The 22,937-nt window shown below is 38.9% G+C and overlaps 1 protein-coding gene across 2 annotated transcripts in view; it reads left to right on the top strand.

The window, feature by feature from the left end:
• Window positions 1-15,414, top strand: part of SHC4 (SHC adaptor protein 4) — a 128,887-nt gene extending 113,473 nt beyond the window's left edge. For both annotated transcript variants that reach the window (XM_081230181.1, XM_081230180.1), the window contains 2 exons: window positions 3,675-3,928; window positions 12,860-15,414. In XM_081230181.1, coding sequence (XP_081086307.1) covers window positions 3,675-3,928; window positions 12,860-13,015 — 410 coding nt within the window. In that variant the 3' untranslated portion in view covers window positions 13,016-15,414. The remainder of the gene's footprint in view (window positions 1-3,674; window positions 3,929-12,859) is intronic.
• Window positions 15,415-22,937: the final 7,523 nt, after the last annotated feature.

The following is a 22,937-nucleotide window of genomic DNA, read 5'->3' on the forward strand; positions in this document are numbered from 1 at the left end:
TAAAGGTTTGCTTATTTTGTTTATCTTTTAAAAAACCAGCTTAGTTTATTTTCTATTGTATTTTTACTCTCTATTTCATTTATTCCTGTTCTGATCTTTGTTTTTTTATTTCCTTCTATTAAATTTAGGCTCAGTTTGTTTTTCATTTTATAGTTCCTTGAGGTGTAAATTTAGGTTTTTTATTTGCAATCTTTCATTTTTCTTATGGAGGTGTTAATTGCTAAAAACTTGACTCTTAGAACTGTCTTCGCTGCATCCCATAAGTTTTGGTGCATCGTTTTCATTTGTCTCAAAATATTTTAATTTTCAATTAAATTACTTGCCTCAAGTTATATTCTGACTTCTCTTTTGATTTCTTCTTTGACCCATTGGTTGTTCAGTGGCATGTTTTTTAATCTCCATGTATTTGTGAATTTTCCAATTTTCTTCTTGTAATTGATTTCCAGTTTCATACCACTTTGGTTGGAAAAGATGCTTGATATGATTTCCATATCCTTAAATTTATTAAGACTTGTTTTGTGGCTTAACATATGATCTATCCTGGGGAGTGTCCCATATGTGTTTGAGAAGAATGTGTATTCTTTTGCTTTTGTATGGAATGTTCTGTAAATGTCTGTTAAGTCAATCTGATCTAATGTGTAATTTAAGTCCAGTGTTTCTTATGATTTTCTGTGTGAATGATCTATTTTTGAAAGTGGGGTATTAAAGTCCCATACTCTAATTGTATTGCTGTTGATTTCTCCCTTCAGGTCTGTTAATATTTGCTTTATATATTTAGGTGCTCCTATGTTGGATGCATAAACCTTTGTTACTTTCAATTGTTTTATAGTATTCTATTGTATGAGTGAATCATAATTTGTATAACCAATCCCTTATTGATGAACATCTAATTTTCCCTGTCCTTTGCTAGTATAATGATCAATACTGTCAAAAAAAATCCATTTACATGTGCTTTAAAAAAAAATTGAATGCATCAATATGCTGTCTTCACAGTTCACATTGGTTTCTTTAAATGTCTTGTTCTTTCTTTCTCATTGGAATTGCTTGCAATTGTTTAATCCAGATTTTTGATGTTAGATTTTTTCTCTTCCTTAAACCATATTCCCCCATTTCAAAGGTTTTACTCACCACTTACATATGGTTGTGGATATTCATATATATCTTATGTTTTCCTGAATTCCTGGTTGTGACAATGTGTCTTTAGTTGCTAATGGGAACTCCAAGATGACATGATTATTTTCTTCCATGATTCCTCTCACTTTTTTCTTTTTTGATCTCAGTTCAATCCAGAGTGATTTAAGCAACATTCCTTGTTGCTTCCTTAACTGTCAGTACTTCTGAGAAAATATAATTATATCAAGTTAATAATTCATTAAATAGTATATGGAAATTATATATAAATAACTATATTTAAATTATGATTATATTTTTCAAAGTCAACTTTATGTACAAAAAGGAGTCCATACTAGACAATGCACCACAATGTTAAAGAGTGGTTGTATTTGGTGATAGGATGAAAAGTGATTAATTTTCTTTGTTTTTCTGTGTTTACCAGATTTAAAAAAAATGTGTAACTTTTAAACTTAAAGCAAACGTTTAAAAATATGTTAGATATTCTGCTTTTAGAAAAGTTATATTTTCAGCAAATGTTTGGATGATTGAAATTGTGCTAATTTGGGAAACTATGTTAGGAAAATAATATCCATATCCTCAGGCTGGCCCATGATCTATTGCCTCTTTTCAAGATGATATAATGTCTGTTTTTCTTTTGTTTTGTCCTTGTCCAAGAGTGCTCCACAATCTCAGAATAAACCAAAAGCCATCATGCACTAAGATGTGTGCACCTACATACACATGCATGCATCTCCCTCACACTCACACACTTTCTCTGTCACGTACACAAACACACACACAACTACTCATCAGAAGTTCTCTATTATGCCTGAAAGCAGGCAGCACTAAGGCCAACTACATATATTATTCATCAACTCTGGACACATTTCTTCAGGCTTTTTATGGTAACCATAGATAGAACCTGATTGTAGAGGAGAATATGTTTAGCCATTAGATACAGACTGAAGATATTTTCAAAAAGTTATATTCATGAATGCTGCATCGAAATCGTGATATGCAGAGAGAAGTTCTTAAATAGTGCCAAAACTATAACATATTAATAGGAGACTGGATTATGTCTACAGGGCACTTGTCTTGTGTAAGTTATAAAACTTAAAGTCAAGAGGATTTCTCATTTGTGACACCCTTGTGTAAGGACATGTAAACATTCCTTTGCATTTATAAAGAGAAAGCTGGGTTTTATGCAAAAGATCCTTTGAATTTAAAAAGACAAAGTCTGATTTCTATGGTTATTTTCCTAGTAAATTTGCCATATTAAACATACAACACTTGGGAATTCCCTGGTGGTCCAGTGGTTAGGACTCTGTGCTTCTGCTGCAGGGGGCACAGGTTCAGTCCCTCACTGGGGAACTAAGATCATGCATGCTGTGCAGCACAGCCAAAAAAAAAAAAAAAAAAGCAAACATACAACTTTTATCTGGATTCAGACCTGAGAATTTTGTGTTATTACTTCTAGAGATGCTGTATATCATCCTGATAGCTTTGCTGTCTATTTAGGGACCTTTGTGGGTTATACAGAAGTAGAGTGGCTAGACCAGTTTTGAAAATGAAAAGATTTTCTCATCCAAGCCAAGTTTTAGAGTGTGGTGATTAAGAACCTGGGCTCTGATGATAGATCTCATTTCAAATCACAGATCTACAACATATTAGCAGTGTGACTTTGGGTAAGTCATTTAACCTTTTTAAAGATCCATTTCCTTCCCATCTAATTTTGAGAGCCAAACAGGATAATATATGTAAAGCATTGAGCAGTACCTATCATACTCAATAAATGTGAACTACATAATAATTGTTATTACTATGAGTACCAATAATACTATAAAGGGCTACCTAGATGTACCTTCTCATCCCCAGTGCTCTCAACTCTGGATAACATTTATTCTGTAGAGCCATGGGAACTTGCCTCAGGCCATGCCTCCCTGATGATTACCTTCTTCTACTTGATCAATTCTGCTTTGTCCAGGCAGGGGAATTACACAAACAGCAAAGTGGTCATTTACTAGGAATGCTGTAAGCTTCAGCACGGCTTTAAAGTTGATGGACAGAAGCATCTCTGAAGCACATTAGTAATTTGGTTTAAAATAAAAAGCTAAATATTAAAAAGTGGGCATAGCCCAAAGTTACTGTAGGCATTTTCAAAGCATTTGAGAATGTTTTAGAAGTTATCTATAGTCCAGGTACAGCATAAACCTCTTTCTCTTTAACATACAGCCCATGGGACATAAAGAGACTCTCTCTACACTTATGAAAGCAGTTCTTATGGGTCAGTTCCATTTCTCATTTGAAAGGAAAACTCCTGCACCTGGGCAAGCCTTTCCTGGTAACAGAAGCCAAAGGCAATGTTTGGATCTACCATTAAATTAGAGACTGTTGGAAGTTCTAGAAACAAAAACCCCATTTGTTCCAGAAATAGCATTATTTAAAGAGTGCCTGACACACAGTAGGTCCTCAAATTATATTTGGTGAGTGAGTGAATGAATGAACGAAAGGATGGATGAGGAGGTAACTTGGTGTTGTCTCTCTTTGTATTTTGATTTCAGAGGCACCAGAAACAGTTCAACCAGGTGCCACAGCCCAGCCTGCCAGCTCACATTCTTTGCCACACATTAAGCAGCAGCTGCGGAATGAAGACTGCTACCACGGCAAGCTGAGCAGGAAAGCAGCAGAGAGCCTCTTGGTAAAGGATGGGGACTTTTTGGTTCGAGAGAGTGCAACATCTCCTGGCCAGTATGTGCTGAGTGGGCTACAGGGAGGCCAGGCAAAACATCTTCTCCTGGTGGATCCTGAAGGCAAGGTATTATTGACCCCCATTAGAGTTTCACAGGATCTTGTGATTCAGGTTACTCTGAATGATAGGTCTAAAGCCTGATACTGCAGAGTGTTTAAGGTTAAGGGTTTACTTTTTCTTGAACCCTCCAGCTAGAGCAGGAAGTGGTAAATAGAGGCTAGTGGAGGGGTTTGAGTGGGAGCCACACTAGAGGATCACTTAGAGGACAGCCTCTTTCTGCCCTTCTCAGAGCAATTCAGTGAGTTAAATAAATACCTCCTACATGGAAGTACAGGGATTCATAGTTAACTGTTGATCAGTATCACATACAGAGTCCTTGCTCTCAGGGGGCTTATAATTTCATAAGACAGATGCTTAAATAATTATGGATGAATAACATAAGAATGGCTCAACCAAAGCATTATGGTGTTTCTCAGGATAGAAGGGGGTGCTCCGAATGAGGCAAACTGAAAAGGCTTCTTGCAGGGTCTGACGTGTAAGAGGAACCTTGAAAGAGGGCAAAAGTTTTAAAGGGAGATATTTGGAGCATAGGGAAGGAATCACAGGAGCAAACAGAGCAGTAGAATGGTATTAAATCAAATAAAAGAGGTATGGCTAGAGCAGAGGATACCTGTAGACAAAAATGATCCTGGACAAAAAACTATTATCAAAATAGTAATAGTAAGTTCTTCTCTATAAATAATTACTTTAAATGTAAATGGATTAAACTTCCCAAACAAAAGACACAGAATAACTGGATGGAGAGCTAAATGGACAAGATCCAACTATATGTATGCTATTTATAGGATGCTCACTTTAGATTTAAGGACACACATAGGCTGAAAGTGAAAGGATGAAAAAAGATATTACATGCAAATAATAACCAAAAGAGAGCAGAGGTGGTCATACTTTTATGAGGCAAAATATTTATAGGAATATATATGATAGAATGTATCAAAAAGTAACATGGCAAAAAGGTTGCTTGCAGATTTGGATTGGGTGACATTGTTTACCATTTTCCTAACTGGGAATGACAGTTGCTTTAAAAAGATAATGGTGGGGGGGGACCTTAAAGATGGCAGAGAAGTAAGACGTGGACCTCACCTTCCTTCCCACAAATACATCAAAAATACATCTGCATGTGGAACAACTCCTACGGAACACCTACTGAATGCTGGCAGAAGACCTCAGACTTCCCCAAAACAAGAAACTCCCCATGTACCTTGGTAGGGCAAAAGAAAAAAGAAAAATCAGAGACAAAAGAATAGGGATGGGACCTACACCTTGGGAGGGAGCTGTGAAGGAGGAGAAGTTTCCACACACTAGGAAGCCCCTTCACTGGAGGAGATGGGGAGTGGGTTGGGGGGAAGCTTTGGAGCCATGGAGGAGAGCGCACCAACAGGGGTGTAGAGGGCAAAGCGGAAAGATTCCTGCACAGAGGATCCATGCTGACCAGCACTCACCAGCCTGAGAGGCTTGTCTGCTCACCCGCCAGGGCGGGTGGGGGCTGGGAGCTGAGGCTTGGGCTTCGGAGGTCATCCCAGGGAGAGGACTGGGGTTGGCTCAGTGAACACAACCTGAAGGGGGCTAGTGCGCCACAGCTAGCCAGGAGGGAGTCCAGGAAAAAGTCTGGAATGCCTAAGAGGCAAGAGACCATTATTTTGGGGTGCACGAGGAGAGGGGATTCAGAGCACCACCTAAATGAGCTCTGGAGACAGGCAGGAGACACGACTATCAGCATGGACAACAGAGATGCCCATGAAGTGCTAAGGCTGCTGCTGCAGCCACCAAGAAGCCTGTGTGCAAGCACAGGCTACTATCCACACCTCCCCTCCCGCGAGCCTCTGCAGCCCGCCACTACCAGGGTCCCATGATCCACGGACAACTTCCCCAGGAGAACACATGGTGCGCCTCAGGCTGTTGCAACGTCATGCTGGCCTCTGCCACCGCAGGCTCACCCCACATTCCATACCCCTCCCTCCACCTGGCCTGAGTGAGCCAGAGGCCCCTAATTAGCCACTTCTTTAACTGCCTCCTGTCTGGGTGAAGAGCAGAAACCAGAGGGCGACCTACATGAAGATGCGAGGCCAAATCCACAGCTGAACCCAGGAGCTGTGCAAACAAAGAAGAGAAAGGAAAATCCCAGCAGCCTCAGGAGCAGGGGATTAAGTCTCCACAATCAGCTTCATGTACCCTGCATCTGTGGAATACTTGAATAGACAATGAACCATCCCAAAATTGAGGCAGTGGACTTTGGGAGCAACTGTAGACTTGGGGTTTGCTTTCTGCACCGAATTTGTTTCTGGTTTTATGTTTATTTTAGTTTAGTATTTAGAGCTTATTATCATTGGTAGATTTGTTTACTGCTTTGGTAGCTCTCTTCCTTTTTTTTAAAAAAAATATATATTTTCCTTATTCTCTTTTTGTAAGTGTGAATGTTTATTCTTCTTTGTGTGATTTTGTCCGTATAGGTTTGCTTTTACCATTTCTCCTAGGGTCTGTCTGTCCATTTTTTTTTTTTTTTTAGTATAGTTTTTAACACTTGTTATCATTGGTGGATTTGTTTATTAGTTTAGTTGCTCTCTTCTTTCTTTTTTTAAATTTATTTTTATTTTTTAAATTACTTTTTAGTGTTTTTATTTTAATAATATTTATTTTTTATTTAAAAAATGTTATTTTATTTATTTATTTATTTTTTCTCTCTCTTCTTCTGAGCCTTGTGGCTGACAGGGTCTTGGTGCTCTGGCCAGGTATCAGGCCTGAGCCTCTGAGGCGGGGGAGCCAAGTTCAAGACATTGGTCCACCAGAGACCTCCTGGCCCCATGTAATATCAACTGGCGAGAGCTCTCCCAGAGCTCTCCGTCTCAAAGCTAAGACCCACCTCCACTGAACGACCAGCAAGCTCCAGTGCTGGACACCACATGCCAAACAATTAGCAAGACAGGAACATAACTCCACCCATCATTAGCAGAGAGACTGCCTAAAATCATATGTTCACAGACACCCCAAAACACACCACCGGATGTGGTCCTGCCCACCAGAAAGACAAGGTCCAGCTCATCCATGAGAACACAGGCAGCAATCTCCTCCACCAGGAAGCCTACACAACCCACTGAACCAGCCTTACCCACTGGGGACAGATACCAAAAATGGGAACTATGAACCTACAGCCTGTGAAAAGGAGACCCCAAACACAATAAGTTAAGCAAAATGAGAAGACAGGGAAACACACAACAGATGGAGCAAGGTAAAAACCCACCAGACCTAACAAATGAAGAGGAAATAAGCAGTCTACATGAAAAAGAAATCAGAGTAATGATAGTAAAAGTAAAGATCCAAAATCTTGGAAACAGAATGGAGAAACTATAAGAATGGTTAAACAAGGACTTAGAAGAACTAAAGAGCAAACAAACAATGATGAACAACACAATAAATGAAATTAACGATTCTCTAGAAGGAATCAATAGCAGAATAACTGAGGCAGATGAATGGATAAATGACCTGGAAGATACAATAATGCAAATAACTACCACAGAGCAGAATAAAGAAAAAAGAATGAAACGAATTGAGGACAGTCTCAGAGACCTCTGGGACAACATTAAATGCACCAACATTCGAACTATAGGGGTCCCAGAAGAAGAGAAAAAGAAAGGGACTAAGAAAATATTTGAAGAGATAATAGTTGAAAACTTCCCTAATATGGGAAAGGAAATAGTCAATCAAGTCCAGGAAGCACAGAGAGTCCAATACAGGAAAAATCCAAGGACTAGCATGCCAAGACACATATTAATCAAACTATCAAAAATTAAATACAAAGAAAAAATATTGAAAGAAAGGGAAAAGCAACAAATAACATACAAGGGAATCCCCATAAGGTTAACAGCTGATGTTTCAGCAGAAACTCTGCAAGCCAGAAGGGAGTGGCAGGACATGTTTAAAGTGATGAAAGGGAAAAACCTACAACCAAGATTACTCTACCCAGCAAGGATCTCATTCAGATTCAACGGAGAAATTAAAACTTTTACGGACAAGCAAAAGCTAGGAGAGTTCAGCACCACCAAACCAGCTTTACTACAGATGCTAAAGGAATTTCTCTAGGCAGGAGACACAAGAGAAGGAAAAGACCTACAATAACAAACCCAAAACAATTAAGAAAATGGTAATAGGAACATACATATTGATAATTACCTTAAATGTAAATGGATTAAATGCTCCAACCAAAAGACATAGACTGGCTGAATGGATACAAAAACAAGACCCATATATATGCTGTCTACACGAGACCCACTTCAGACCTAGGGACACATACAGATTGAAAGTGAGGGGAAGGAAAAAGATATTCCATGCAAATTGTAAATCATAAGAAAGCTGGAGTAGCATTTTTCCTATCAAACAAAATAGACTTTAAAATAAAGACTATTACAAGAGACAAAGAAGGACACTACATAATGATCAAGGGATCAATCCAAGATGAAGATATAACAATTATAAATACTTATGCACCCAACATAGGAGCACCTCAATACATAAGGCAAATGCTAACAGCCATAAAATGGGAAATTGACAGCAACACAGTCATAGTAGGGGACTTTAACACCCCACTTTCACCAATGGGCAGTTCATCCAAAATGAAAATAAATAAGGAAACACAAGTTTTAAATGATATATTAAACAAGATGGACTTAATTGATATTTATAGGTCATTCCATCCAAAAACAACAGAATACACTTTCTTCTCAAGTACTCATGGAACATTTTCCAGGATAGATCATATCGTGGGTCACAAATCAAGCCACAGTAAACTTAAGAAAATTGAAACCGTATTAGGTATCTTCTGCGACCACAACGCTATGAGACTAGATATCAATTACAGGAAAAAAATCTGTAAAGAATGCAAACACATGGAGGCTAAACAATACACTACTAAATAACCAAGAGAACACTGAAGAAGTCAAAGAGGAAATCACAAAATACCTAGAAACAAATGACAGTGAACACGCAATGACCCAAAACCTATGGGATGCAGCAAAAGCAGTTCTAAGAGGGAATTTTATAGCAATACAACCTACCTCAAGGAAAATGAAACGTCTCAAATAAACAACCTAATCTTACACCTAAATTAATTAGAGAAAAAAGAACAAAAAACCCCCAAAGTTAGCAGAAGGAAAGTAATCATAAAGATCAGATCAGAAATCAATGAAAAAGAAATGAAGGAAACGATAGCAAAGATCAATAACACTAAAAGGTGGTTCTTTGAGAAGATAAACAAAATTGATAAACCATTAGCCAGACTCGTCAAGAAAAAAAGGAAGAACACTCAAATCAATAGAATTAGAAATGAAAAAGGAGAAGTAACAGCTGACACTGGAGAAATACAAAGGATCGCGAGAGATTACTACAAGCAACTCTATGCCAATAAAATGGACAACCTGGAAGTAATGCACAAATTCTTAGAAAAGCACAGCCTTCTGAGACTGAACCAGGAAGACATAGAAAATATAAACAGACCAATCACAAGCACTGAAATTGAGACTGTGATTAAAAATCTTCCAACAAACAAAAGCCCAGGACCAGTTGGCTTCACAGGTGAATTCTATCAAACATTTAGAAAAGAGCTAACACCTATCCTTCTCAAACTCTTCCAAAAAATTGCAGAGGGAGGAACACTCCCAAACTCATTCTATGAGGCCACCATCACCCTGATACCAAAACCAGACAAAGATGTCACAGAAAAAGAAAACTACAGACCAATATCACTGATGAACATAGATGCAAAAATCCTCAACAAAATACTAGCACACAGAATCCAACAGCACATTAAAAGGATCATACACCATGATCAAGTGGGATTTATCCCAGAGATGCAAGCATTCTTCAATATACACAAATCAATCAATGTTATAAACCATATTAACAAATTGAAGGAGAAAAACCATATGATCATCTCAATAGATGCAGAAAAAGATTTTGAACAAAATTCAACACCCATTTATGATAAAAACCTTCCAGAGAGTAGGCATAGGGGGAACTTACCTCAACATAATAAAGGCCATATATGACAAACCCACAGCCAACATCATTCTCAATGGTGAAAAACTGAAACCATTTCCTCTAAGATCAGGAACAAGACAAGGTTGTCCACTCTCACCACTATTATTCAGCATAGTTTTGGAAGTTTTAGCCACAGCAATCAAAGAAAAAGAAATAAAAGGAATCCAAATCCGAAAAGAAGTAAAACTGTCACTGTTTGCGGATGACATGACACTATCCATAGAGAATCCTAAAGATGCTACCAGAAAACCACTAGACCTAATCAATGAATTCAGTAGAGTAGCAGGATACAAAATTAATGCACAGACATCTCTTGCATCCCTATACACTAATGATGAAAAATCAGGAAGAGAAATTAAGGAAACACTTTCATTTACCATTGCAGCAAAACGAGTAAAATACCTAGGAATAAACCTACCAAAGGAGACAAAAGACCTGTGTGCAGAAAACTATAAGACACTGATGAAAGAAATTAAAGATGATACAGACAGATGGAGAGGTATATCATGTTCTTGGATTGGAAGAATCAACATTGTGAAAATGAGTATACTACTGAAAGCAATCTACGGATTCACGTCAATCTCTCTCAAACTACCAATGGCATTTTTCTCAGAACTAGAACAAAAAATTTCACAATTTGTATGGAAACACAAAAGACCCCACATAGCCAAAGCAATCTTGAGAAAGAAAAATGGAGCTGGAGGAATCAGGCTCCCTGACTTCAGACTATACTACAAAGTTACAGTAATCAAGACAGTATGGTACTGGCACAAAAACAGAAATATAGATCAATGGAAGAGGATAGAAAGCCCAGAGATAAAACCATGCACATATGGTCACCTTATCTTTGATAAAGGAGGTAAGAATATACAAAGGAGAAAAGACAACCTCTTCAATAAGTGGTGCTGGGAAAACTGGACCGCTACATGTAAAATAATGAAATTACAACACTCCCTAACAGCATACACAAAAATAAACTCAAAATGGATTAAAGACCTAAATGTAAGGCCAGACACTATAAAACTCTTAGAGGAACACATAGGCAGAACACTCTGTGATATAAAACACAGCAAGATTGTTTCTGACCCACATCCTAGATAAATGGAAATAAAAACAAAAATAAATGGGACCTAATGAAAGTTAAAAGCTTTTGCACAGCAAAGGAAACCATAAACAAGACGAAAAGACAACCCTCAGTATGGGAGAAAATATTTGCAAATGAAGCAATTGACAAAGGATAATCTCCAAAATATACAAGCAGCTCATGCAGCTCAATATCAAAAAAAAAAAAAAAACCAATCCAAAAATGGGCAGAAGACCTAAATAGACATTTCTCCAAAGAAGATATACAGATTGCCAACAAACACATGTAAGGATGTTCAACATCACTAATCATTAGAGAAATGCAAATCAAAACTACAATGAGGTATCACCTCACACTGGTCAGAATGGCCATCATCAAAAAATCTACAAACAATAAATGCTGGAGAGGGTGTGGAGAAAAGGGAATCCTGTTGCCCTATTGGTGGGAATGTAAATTGATATAGCCACTATGCAGAACAGTATGGAGGCCTTAAAAAACTAAAAATAGAACTACCATATGACCCAGCAATTCCACTACTGGGCATATACCCTGAGAAAACCATAATTTAAAAAGAGTCATGTACCACAATGTTTGTTGGAGCTCTATTTATAATAGCCAGGACATGGAAGCAATCTAAGCATCCATCGACAGATGAATGGATAAGATAAAGAAGATGTGGCAGATATATACAATGGAATATTCTTTTTTTTTTTTTTTGCGGTATGCGGGCCTCTCACTGTTGTGGCCTCTCCCGTTGCGGAGCACAGGCTCCGGACACACAGGCTCAGCAGCCATGGCTCACGGGCCCAGCCGCTCCGCGGCATGCGGGATCCTCCTGGACCGGGACACGAACCTGTGTCCCCAACATCAGCAGGCGGACCCTCAACCACTGCGCCACCAGGGAAGCCCTATATACAATGGAATATTACTGAGCCATAAAAAGAAACGAAATTGAGTTATTCGTAGTGAGGTAGATGGGCCTAGAGACTGTCATACAGAGTGAAGTAAGTCAGAAAGAGAAAAACAAATACCATAGGATAGCACATATATATGGAATCTAAAAAAAAAAATGGTTCTGAAGAACCTTGGACAGGAATAAAGATGCAGTCGTAGAGAATGGCTTGCGGACATGGCGGGGGGAAGGGTAAGCTGGGACGAAGTGAGAGAGTGGCATGGATATATATACACTACCAAATGTAAAATAGATAGCTAGTGGAAAGTAGCCACATAACACAGGGAGATCAGCTCGGTGCTCTGTGACCACCTAGAGGGGTGGGATAGGGAGGGTGAGAGGGAGACAGAAGAGGGAGGAGATATGGGGATATATGTATATGTATAACTGATTCACTTTGTTATACAGCATAAACTAACACACCATTGTAAAGCAATTATACTCCAATAAAAGGTAATTTAGGGTACTTTCCTGGTGGTCCAGTGGTTAAGACTTTGCCTTCCAATGCAGGTGGGTGTGGGTTCGATCCCTGGCCAGAGAGCTAAGATTCCACATGCCTCGGGGCCAAAAAAAAAAAAAAAAAAAAAAGGAAATATAAAACAGAAGCAATATTGTAACAAATTCAATAAAGACTTTAAAAATGGTCCACATCAAACAAAAAAAATCTTTAAAAAAGTAAATTAAAATAAAGGTAATTGGGAATGAGAAAATTGTTTACTAAGGGATGCAGAATTGAAAAGTACCTTTACTTTTCTTTATTCAGCAGTTACCTCATTCCAAGGATATGTCTGTTTTTAACCCTATGATTGTTTATGCCTTTCAGGAGAACCATTATCATTTACCCTAAATACATTTGTATTTCCTTTTCAAGGTGAGGACCAAGGATCATGTATTTGATAATGTTGGCCACCTTATCAGATACCACATGGATAATAGTTTGCCAATCATCTCTTCTGGAAGCGAAGTAAGCCTTAAACAACCAGTGAGAAAAGATAATAATCCAGTACTTTTGCATTCCAACAAATGACAGTATGGAAGTACATCACACTGATACTTCAGGAAAGTCCATTTTGTATTAGGACACAAAGATAATTCACACTTGGTTTCTAGATAAATTGGAGCACAAACTGCGAAGTGTATCTTTCTGAGACCATCATGGACTAGGTCCTTTATAAAATAAAGAACTAACAAAAATTGATCTTCAGAAAGTGAAAATCAGAAAAGGGGAAGAGGATGGGTCCCTTTGAAAAGATAGTATACATATGCACGGATGTCACTTTTTAAGGCCATATTGCATTGATAACAAGCTAAAAAAAGCACAATTAAAATTTCATGTGCTGAAGACAACTTGAATGAACTGCTGGGGCAGTGGTATGTGCCTTTCAACTTGATAATTTGGGGACATTTTCATATTGGGGAGATTAGTTCTAAATGTCTTCATATTCTATAACTATAGAACCATTTGCCAAAAAAGTTTTTCCTTGTTATAAAAATAAGAAGCCATTTGCTTAATAGTTATTGACTATTACATTTTCCGTTTGGTAACACTTTCACCTCAGTGTTAAAATAAATTTGACATTGAATTTGGACTGTGTCTATACCAGTGGAATCAAATCAAGGGCCACTGAAAGCATTGGTCAGTTTCATCGGCCTGTCCCATTTGCTGTTTAAAGGGTTGGAGCCCAAATTTTTTGGCCTAGTATTTCTCAATCTTTGCTATTTGGACTGTTTGTATGCAACATATGACAAACTAAAGAAGCCAAATCTATGTCATCTCTGATTTCATCGTATTTCTCCCTCCTTCCCTCTCCCCCTCACCCTTTCCCCCAAAAAAGAGCACATGAGTGCATGGATTTAAAAGATGGCAGACAAACCAGTGTTCTTCATATTCAATCTCCAGATTGGTTCCATTCTTATTTAAAGCACCAAATTTATTTTAAAGTATGGAGAAATATCCCCTTGACTGGTGGTGACTGAATCATAGGCCCTCATCTACATGTATCCTTAGCACCTTTTCTAGATATGACCAGACAAAATGTACCAGGGAGAAAACACTGAATGAAACAATTGGAAAGGTTTGACACATGCAGGCACACTCGGTAAACCGATGATGTAGTGAAGCGTTGTGTAAGCAAAAGCACTGGACTGGGCCTCATTGTGACCTTGAGCAACTTGGTGAACCTGTCTGTACTCCAGTTTCCTTATCTATAAAATGGGGGAGCTGGGCTAGGTGAATTCATAGGTCCATTTCAGCCCTAACATAATATGAATTTATAAAAGGCAAATTTTTCATTTATTAGGGGTCAGTGTTGATAACCAGTCTGTATAATTAAGCTTGAAACTGCAGCTTTTTCCTTTAGTCTGTGTCTGTACTCATTGAGATCATCATTCAGATAGCAGAGATCTGGAGCCTTTCAGTCAAAAACATTGAAACTTTGGAAAAATATAAGTGATGGTAGTAGAAGTAGATTTGGTTATTTTGAGTGGCAGAAAACGGCTTCAGTCTCAGCCCTCTACCTGCCTTTGCATATAGAGATATGGCCATTATTTTAGAGTTTTTTGTGTTTTTTTTTTATCTTGAGTTATCTGGACAATTGCCTTAATTCCACTTCACTTTGGCTGTGTAGATACAACTTAATCTTTGTAATTGTGAAATGTTTGCTAAGTTTTAAGTAAAATATGAGAAATTTCTTTCACATAGAAATCATCAGAAACCAAGCACACTGAACTCTAATATTTTTATGTGAAGGTTTATGCTTTTATTTTACTTTTACTGCCATTGGCTTCTTAGATAGGTTTGTTTCCTTTTATACAACTAGGAAATAATGTATTTTTCCTCAATTTTGCATACACTGTAGTTCTTGATTATTTGTCCTCATAAAGGGGATGAGCATGGGTGTAAATCAGCGAAGTTTATGGGTGATCTAATTATCTTAACAGAGACAGAGCAGGGCTGTGGTCTCATTCTGGTTGAGCAGAGTGATAACTGGGTGGCCAGAAGAAGTTCTTGATAGAAGATGATGCAAAGAGTATAGCTGGCGTGAGCAGGACACATAGATGGTCAGTGTTTGACTGTAACGGTGTGGTAGTTGGATGAGCAAACACCACACTTGCAACAACGGGCACAGTTAAAGGGAAACAACAAAAGAAGTGTTTGCCTGCATGCTCTTTTAATGTCGCATCCTTATCTTCATCTGTCTTAAGGTGGAAATCCATTTGCGTATAAATACCTGTAAACAACTTAAAAAAATAAATGATTATTGCTTTGTGATGACTGACAGTATATGTCTGATGTTTGGGATTTGGAAAATTTATCGTTTGTAGGATGCATCAGGGTCCTGACAGGAAACAGATGGTTCACTTAAATTGGGTGACTAGAGGAGAGTTTGATAAAGGGACTATTGACAAAGGTGTGGGTGAAGTATGGGGAAGCCACAAGGGAGGATGCAGTGCTCTTCAGCCAGTGAAGGAGTAGGGGAGGGAGCAGTAACAGAATCTGGAGGGAGAGCTGTGTGAAAGGGCTGCCTTTTAGGAGCTGTGGCCTACAGAGGAGGCACTTAACCAGCCCTGGGGACTCCACTGGGAGGAGGCTGAGGGGCATTATACTCAGTGGACGAAGGATAGCCTTTCAGCAAATGATGCTGGAGCAACGGTACATCTGTAGGCAAAAGAATGAACCTCACACTTTATGTAAACATTAGCTCAAATGGATTATGGACTTAAATGTGAAATGTAAAACTGTGATAACTTTTAGGAAAGAACAACATACAGGAAAGTCTTCAGGATATAAGGCAAGGCAAAGAGTCCTTAGACATGATCTGTTAAAGGAAAAACTGGTATGTTGTACTTCATCCAAAGTACACATTTTTGGGAATTCCTAGTGGTCCAGTGGTTAGGACTTTGCACTCTCACAGCCGAGGGCCTGGGTTCAATCCCTGGTCGGGGAACAAGCCAAAAAAAAAAAAAAAGAGAGAAAAATATACAAATTTTTGATCTGTGAAAGCTCTGATAAGAGGATGAAGGACAAGCTGTGGACTCGGAGGAAATATTTGCAAACCAAATGTCTAGAATAAATAAAAAGCTCTTAAAACTCAACATAAAAATTCTACTTAGAAAATGGGCAAAAAACATGCATAGACATTTCACTGAAGGTATACAGATGGCAAAAAGCAGGTGAAAATATATTCAGCATCATTAGCCAGTAGGGAAATGCAAATTAAAACCACAGTGAGCTATTACTACACACACAACAGAACGAGTAAATGAAAAATAACGACAACAATAAATGTTGGCTAGGATGAGAAGAAAGTAGATCACACGTACATTCCTGGGGAGAATGTAAAATAGTGCAACCCATCTGAAAAGCAGTTTGGTAGTTTATTAAAAAAGTAAACATGCAACTTACATTCAACCCAACAATTGTATTCCCGTGCATTGATCACAGAGAAATAAAAACTTACGTTCACACAAAAACTTGTACAGGAGTGTTTATAGTAGCGCTGTTTGTAATGACCTAAAACTGGAAAAGTCTCCAATGTTCCTTCGGTGTGTGAATGTTATACCAACTGTGGTACATCCATACCATGGAATACTACTCAGCAGTAAAAAAGAATGAATGATGAGATGCTGATACAACTACTTAGATGATCTTCAGAGAATTGTGCAGAGCAAAAACAAGCTAATTGCAAAAGGTTATATACCATAAAACTACACTTATATAACATTCTTGAAATGTTGTTTCTATAAAATTATTAAAATGGAGGACAGATTAAGGAAGGAGTCAGTAGGAGAGAGGGAAGTGAGTACAGTTGTAAAAGAGCAACATGAGGGATACTTGTGTGATTGAATTGTTTTGAATCTTGACTGCATCAATGTGGATATCTTGGTCGTGTTACTGTACTACAGTTTTGTGAGGTGTTATCATTGGTGGAAGCTGGGTAAAGCTTACAGGAGATGTCCCTGTATTATTTCTTGCAATCACAGGTGAATCTACAATTTTCTCAAAATAAAAAGTTTAATTTAAACAAGTTGGGGGGTAAAAGTTAGATATGGCAAGAGATTTTAAGAAGATTGCCACTTTAACCCTTGGCAGATTCACTGAATATACTAAATCCACCGAACATGGTAGTTGGCTCATCTTCGTAGTCCCAGGTCCCATCCTTCTAGCACTAGGGGGGGCCATGTGGCTGAGCTGCATGAGAACACCTCCATTACCTACTCAAATGTAAATGTTTGATGGCATCTCCAAAGATACATTGATAAGATCAAAGGGCGGCAAACATAGACGGTCAGCTCTGTCCAGACCCCCTCAGATCCACTGAGCCATTTCTGTGTGTTTTGCTCCTAACTGCCTGCACAGGTGACTGTTGATTCTAAGGACAACCTCAGGCTAGGGGAGCTGCTTTGGGTTACCAAGAGCCAGAAGTGCCCATGGACTTCCTCTTCCCCTTCCCTGGTGCAGGAACAGGAAGGCTCAGCCAATTGCCCCATCCTGATTACGCTCCAGAGATCCCTGTAGGGTCAGGTTGGGGCCAGCACTTCTCCTGAAAACGTATCCCTGCCTGGCTTCTTCCCCTTCCCTGTCCAGCTTCCTCACTCCCTAACAGCTTGCTCAGGGAAGCCCTTCCTTAGTAAATCATTTGCACTCAAATTTTCATCCCAAAGTTCACTTCTGGGAACTTGACCAAAGATAGAAGAATATCAAATAACTTAAAACATGTATCCCACTACTGGACAATAATATCTAAGTGTTCAAATACATTAACATTTTAAATAAATCCTATAATTTCTTCTAAATGATATCATTATGTTGTATTTTGTTAATATCCATTGAACATGTTATGTAAGCATATAAAGTACACACCAGTTTTATAATCTTGTCTTGGTACTTCTTTCTTTCCTTTTTAATCTACCGTTTCAAGAAGCAGAAGCAGAGTGTGGCACCTGGGAGGGTCTGCATTCCACGTTCAAATATAATTTTTGCAGCTTTGGATCTTTATCAAATGGTCATCATCACTTTTCTAATAGCTTTTACTGGTTTTCTGATTAAAAACCTTGATGCTATGGAAACTTGTAAGCATTAAATCCAGGCAATTGGCTGTCACACTTGGCCGGAGAGCATTGAAGAGGCAAAAGACTATTGTCCCACATACCTTTCATCCCCCAACCCCTTCTTTTTCTTGTCGTGAAAAATATGACCCAGTGACAATAAAGAACTAGAGAGGAACAACAGGAATTGTTGACTCACTTTAAGGGGAGGAATATGATACTGTTCCTATGATTTTATATTCCAAAATACTGCCCTATACATTTTTCAAAAAATGAGTAATTTTATCACTTGCCTTGATAATACATTGTTAGTTACTTAAATAGAGTAAATTAATAGCCAACACATTTCAATAAAGCATAAGCAAATTTCAGAGGAATTATAAATTGACTTTAGTAATAGATTACTGGTGACAAAAATTGAACCTCAACTTGGATATTAAAGTCGTTATAGGAAAAGTGTAAATTAATATATTAAAGCAGTTAACACTACGTGCAGTTAGGTTAACCAAACTCACAACAAACTTAATTGGTATCGATGGTGTTGCCAAGCAAAGCTGGTTTATAATTAAGAAGCAGGAATAACAGCTCTTAAAAACCATGACTTACTGGGAATGGTGCTATTAACATCCCTCTCCAAAAGTGGGAATTTCAATTATCTTCAAGTGTGCATGAGCAGGAACTTTACAATGTTGCACATAGAAATGATGAATAATCCTTCTTGGTAAACTTAAATAACGTGCTGATTTTAATTTACAAATTCTAAACATTAGTAGCCCCTAACATCTTACTTGGTAGATTCCTATTAGGTAAACCTTAGCTGTATGTAAAAATAAAAACCTATAAAATTGCAAGTTAGTTTCCCATGATAACTGGAGAAACGACTTGTGTGTTTGTGTCATGTAATGACCCATCAGGAATATCCTTAAGGTCCATCAGTGGGCTATGGATCATGTTTGGAGAATCACTGGTCTAGACTTTTCAAATATAATCTGTCACAAATGTGTCTTAGTCATAAACATTTGGTTGCGAAGAACGGAAACCCACCTGTATTAATTTCCTAGGGCTACCTCAACAAAGTACCACAAACTAGCTTAAAACAGCAGAATTTTATTCTCACAGTTCTGGAGGCTAGAAGTCTGAAAATAAAGAGTTGATAGGACCATGCTTCCTCAGAATGCTCTAGGGAAGAATCCCTGCCAGTTTCTGGTGGCCCTGGATGTTCCTTGGCTTGTAGCAATGTAACTCCAGTTTGTTCCTCTGTCTCCACGTGGCTGTCTTCTCCTTGCGTGTCTTTCTGTGTCCTTTCCTCTTCTTTTAAGGACACCAGTCGTTAGATTTAGAGCCCATCCTCATCCAATATGACCTCATATTAACTAATTACATTTGCAAAGACTCTATTTCCAAATAAAGTCACATTCTGAGTTGTGGGTGGACGTGAAATTTGGGGGAACGCTATTCAACCCCTTACAAGCTTATTCAAGTAAAAAGATGTTTCAAGTTCAGATTATCACAGAACCAAGGAAAAGATGAACTGTCAGGCTTCATAAAGCACAGGAACCAGGCAGATCCATGGCTCTCAGTGGCAGAAGTTCATGATCGTCAGTCTGTGTTCCACCATATACATGACACAGCTATGGAAGAAGCATATTTCCCATAAAATACAGAAAATGTAATAAAAATCTGCTTCTGTAGGGTTACCACTTGACCCAGTCTCATGGAGTCATTTCTGTTATCTGGGAAGGGAATATGATCAGCGCAGCTTGGGTCTGGTGCTCACCTTTGACCCAGTCAGGTATGGCCAGGTCTTGGAGTGGTGGGGAGGTGATGGTGATGAGGTCATAGTGGCTGAGGGCAGGTGTAGATTCTGTGATAAGTAGCTTAATCAGGGAAGGCATTTTGACCCACATGTCAATATTAAGCCCCTAGAACAGTGCTTGGTACAAAGTAGATGCTCAAAAAATACTATTGAATATACAACAAATAATGGTTTGATATTCCTCAAATAACACTGTTAAATAGTGTTTCTACATTTTTAAAGCTCTTTCACAAAATCTTATTCCATCCTTTTTACAATCCTGCAAAGCAGTTATTATCACTCCTATTTTCAAATAAGACTTTGCTCCACAGAAGGATTAAATAAATTGTGGGCAAAAGCTAGTAGGTAGGAGAGCTGGAACTTGAACTCATATCTTCTTTAAGTTCAGTGCTTTTTTTTTTTTTTTTTGCTGTACGTGGGCCTCTCACTGTTGTGGCCTCTCCCATTGCGGAGCACAGGCTCCGGCTGCGCAGGCTCAGCGACCATGGCTCACGGGCCCAGCCGCTCCGCGGCATGTGGGATCTTCCCAGACCGGGGCACGAACCCGTGTCCCCTGCATCGGCAGGCGGACTCTCAACCACTGCGCCACCAGGGAAGCCCGGTTCAGTGCTTTTTTGAGGATAGCACTCCTTGTTACAGGATGGCATTGCTTTGACCTGATAGCTCTGACAGCAAAGAGAAGGTAGGAAAAGGAAGGAATGAGGGCTTAGCTCCACCTTTATAAATGATCTGAATGGGAGGGACCACATCTCAACAACAGGCATTTCCCCTTGGAATGTAAATGAGTCTGGTAGAGATAGCCCCTCCCAGCTCACAGATGTGTCAAAAATGCAGGATAAACATTGACCCAACATTCTACAAATAATCTTTCCAGCATTCAACGTCTTTGGCAGTTTTTCTCTCTTTTTCCGCATTTGTCTTTATTACCGCAGGATGCCTCTGTGTGCTTGTGTTTCTCTGGATGTAAGTTCATTCCTTGTGCGTTACCATACCTTACCTGTGTAGCATGCCTTTCCCATCCCTCCAGGCTTCAAGCTCTTCTATTGGCTATCTTGTCCCAGCCTACTTCTCCAGTCTTATCTCTGAATACAAGAATCCTTTACTTTTGCTGATCTGCCCTTCATATTGCAATCACTCTTGCTAATCAACCTGCCTGTTGACTCTTCCTCTTCTTCCAGGAACTTTCCCTGAGAGATCCTTCCTTACATGTTCACTTTTCCCCAGAATTATTACTATCGACTTACATTGTATGTAGTAAACTACTTTTTTGTGTGTTATCATTTCTCTTTTTATGTAAGCATCTTGCACCTCAGAGTGTGGGTGCCTCGCTGGCAGGGGTCCTGCCTCTCACTTTATATATCAAGCACCTAGACCAGGAATTAAACACGATAGGCAGTCAAGAAAATTTCATTGATTATAATATGTCCATAACTCCACTGAAATCCATTTTTTAAAAAGGCAAGTGGCTCTGATTTATTTTTTATTTTGACTTATTCTATTTTTTTTTTTTTGTGACTTAGGTGCTTAAGTCTCACTTATATTTTATATACAGTGGTGAGCTCTGGATTTCGAGATAAAGGAGCTGGGTTCAAAATTCTGTCTCTGTCTCACATTACCTGTGTAACCTTGGACACTTTATTATTATTATTATTATTTTCATCAGTTTCTTACACTGTAAAATGGGATCCTAATACCTGTACTAGCCCCTCACAGGGTTGTTGTGAGGAAAAGTGAGCTAGTGTCTATGAAAAAACTTACCAACGTCTAAAGCACTATGTAAGGGATTATAAACACTGTCTCCTCATGTGCTTTCCTGCCTTAACATCTTTTTTTTTTGTCTTTCATCTCTCTAATAAACAGTCGTTTGTGGGCAGGGATCATTTAGCATTCTTGCTGTAGCATTTCATCTTAACCCTTAGCACAGGACACTAACATGCAGCTTGCTGATGGGCTGCAGTGAGACGTGGAAAGCCCATAAGCCTAGTTCTCACTAACAGACACCTTGGCTCAAAGATTTCAACAACTGCCATTTACTTGAATGCCTTTTATTTGCTTTTTCTGGCACAAAGAGCTTTCATTTTATTTGTTCGTTCATTCATTTACCCATTTATCAAGTTTGTTTTGAGTGCCTACCAGGGGCCACAAAGCAAAGTAAGTGCCTTAAGATATTGACGTTGGACTGAGTGAAACATTCACACAGCAACTAGTTATATAGTAGATAACAAGGATTATAATAAGATATGTGCACTGTGTCCAAAGGGGGGAAAGATCAATTCTACCAAGGGAGGGAGGTGTGTGTCATGAAAGGCTTCAGAGGCGGTGCTCATCTATCTTGAAGACTGAGTAGCTGGGGAAGTTAAGTGGGGCAATCAATACAGGTGAAAGGAATAACTTGAGCAAAACAAAAGCACTCTGGGAACCACGGGCAGCTGGGTCAGAGATTTCACTCATCTGTTGCTATGGATTGATTACCTAATGTGTGCCAGACCCTTATGCTTAGTGGATGGGGTTATAGGCGTCAGTGTAGGGGTGGGATGGTGAGGTAGCAAATGAAAGCTAGCCAGATTGTGAACAACCTTTAACAACCCTTTTACTCCATACTAGTATATATGGGAAAGGGTTAAAAGGATGTACTACCAACTCCTTGATAGTCACTGGAACCCTTTTACCCCAGGAAGGTAGGTACAATAATTGACTTTACCGCAGACTGGGCAGCTCTGTCCTAAAGGACAGGTTAACATATACCAGAGTGACAGGAACATTCGCACTCGAGGAAATTCAAGTAGTGAATAAACATGTAGAGAATGTGTCATCTCATCAGTAATTAAAGAAACACATTCAAACAAGGCGGGACCTAGTAAGCAAGAAGACAAAGTGAAACGACCTCTAAGGCTGTTAAGGTGATGGGGAAGCAGGCACCTTAGAGAATCAGAAGGGCAAATACAAAAACCTCCAAGGTGGGTTCGTTGGGGAAAGTGAGGGATTCTGTGTGCTGCAGCTGAGAACTGGGATTTAGGAGTGGAGAGCGCAGGGGCAACGAGTCACTGCACTAGGTGGTGAGGGGAGGGGCAAGGAGTCCGGGCAA

The sequence above is a fragment of the Mesoplodon bidens genome, assembly GCF_964165515.1.
Source record: "Mesoplodon bidens genome assembly, chromosome: 3".
Taxonomy (NCBI): Eukaryota; Metazoa; Chordata; class Mammalia; order Artiodactyla; family Ziphiidae; genus Mesoplodon; species Mesoplodon bidens.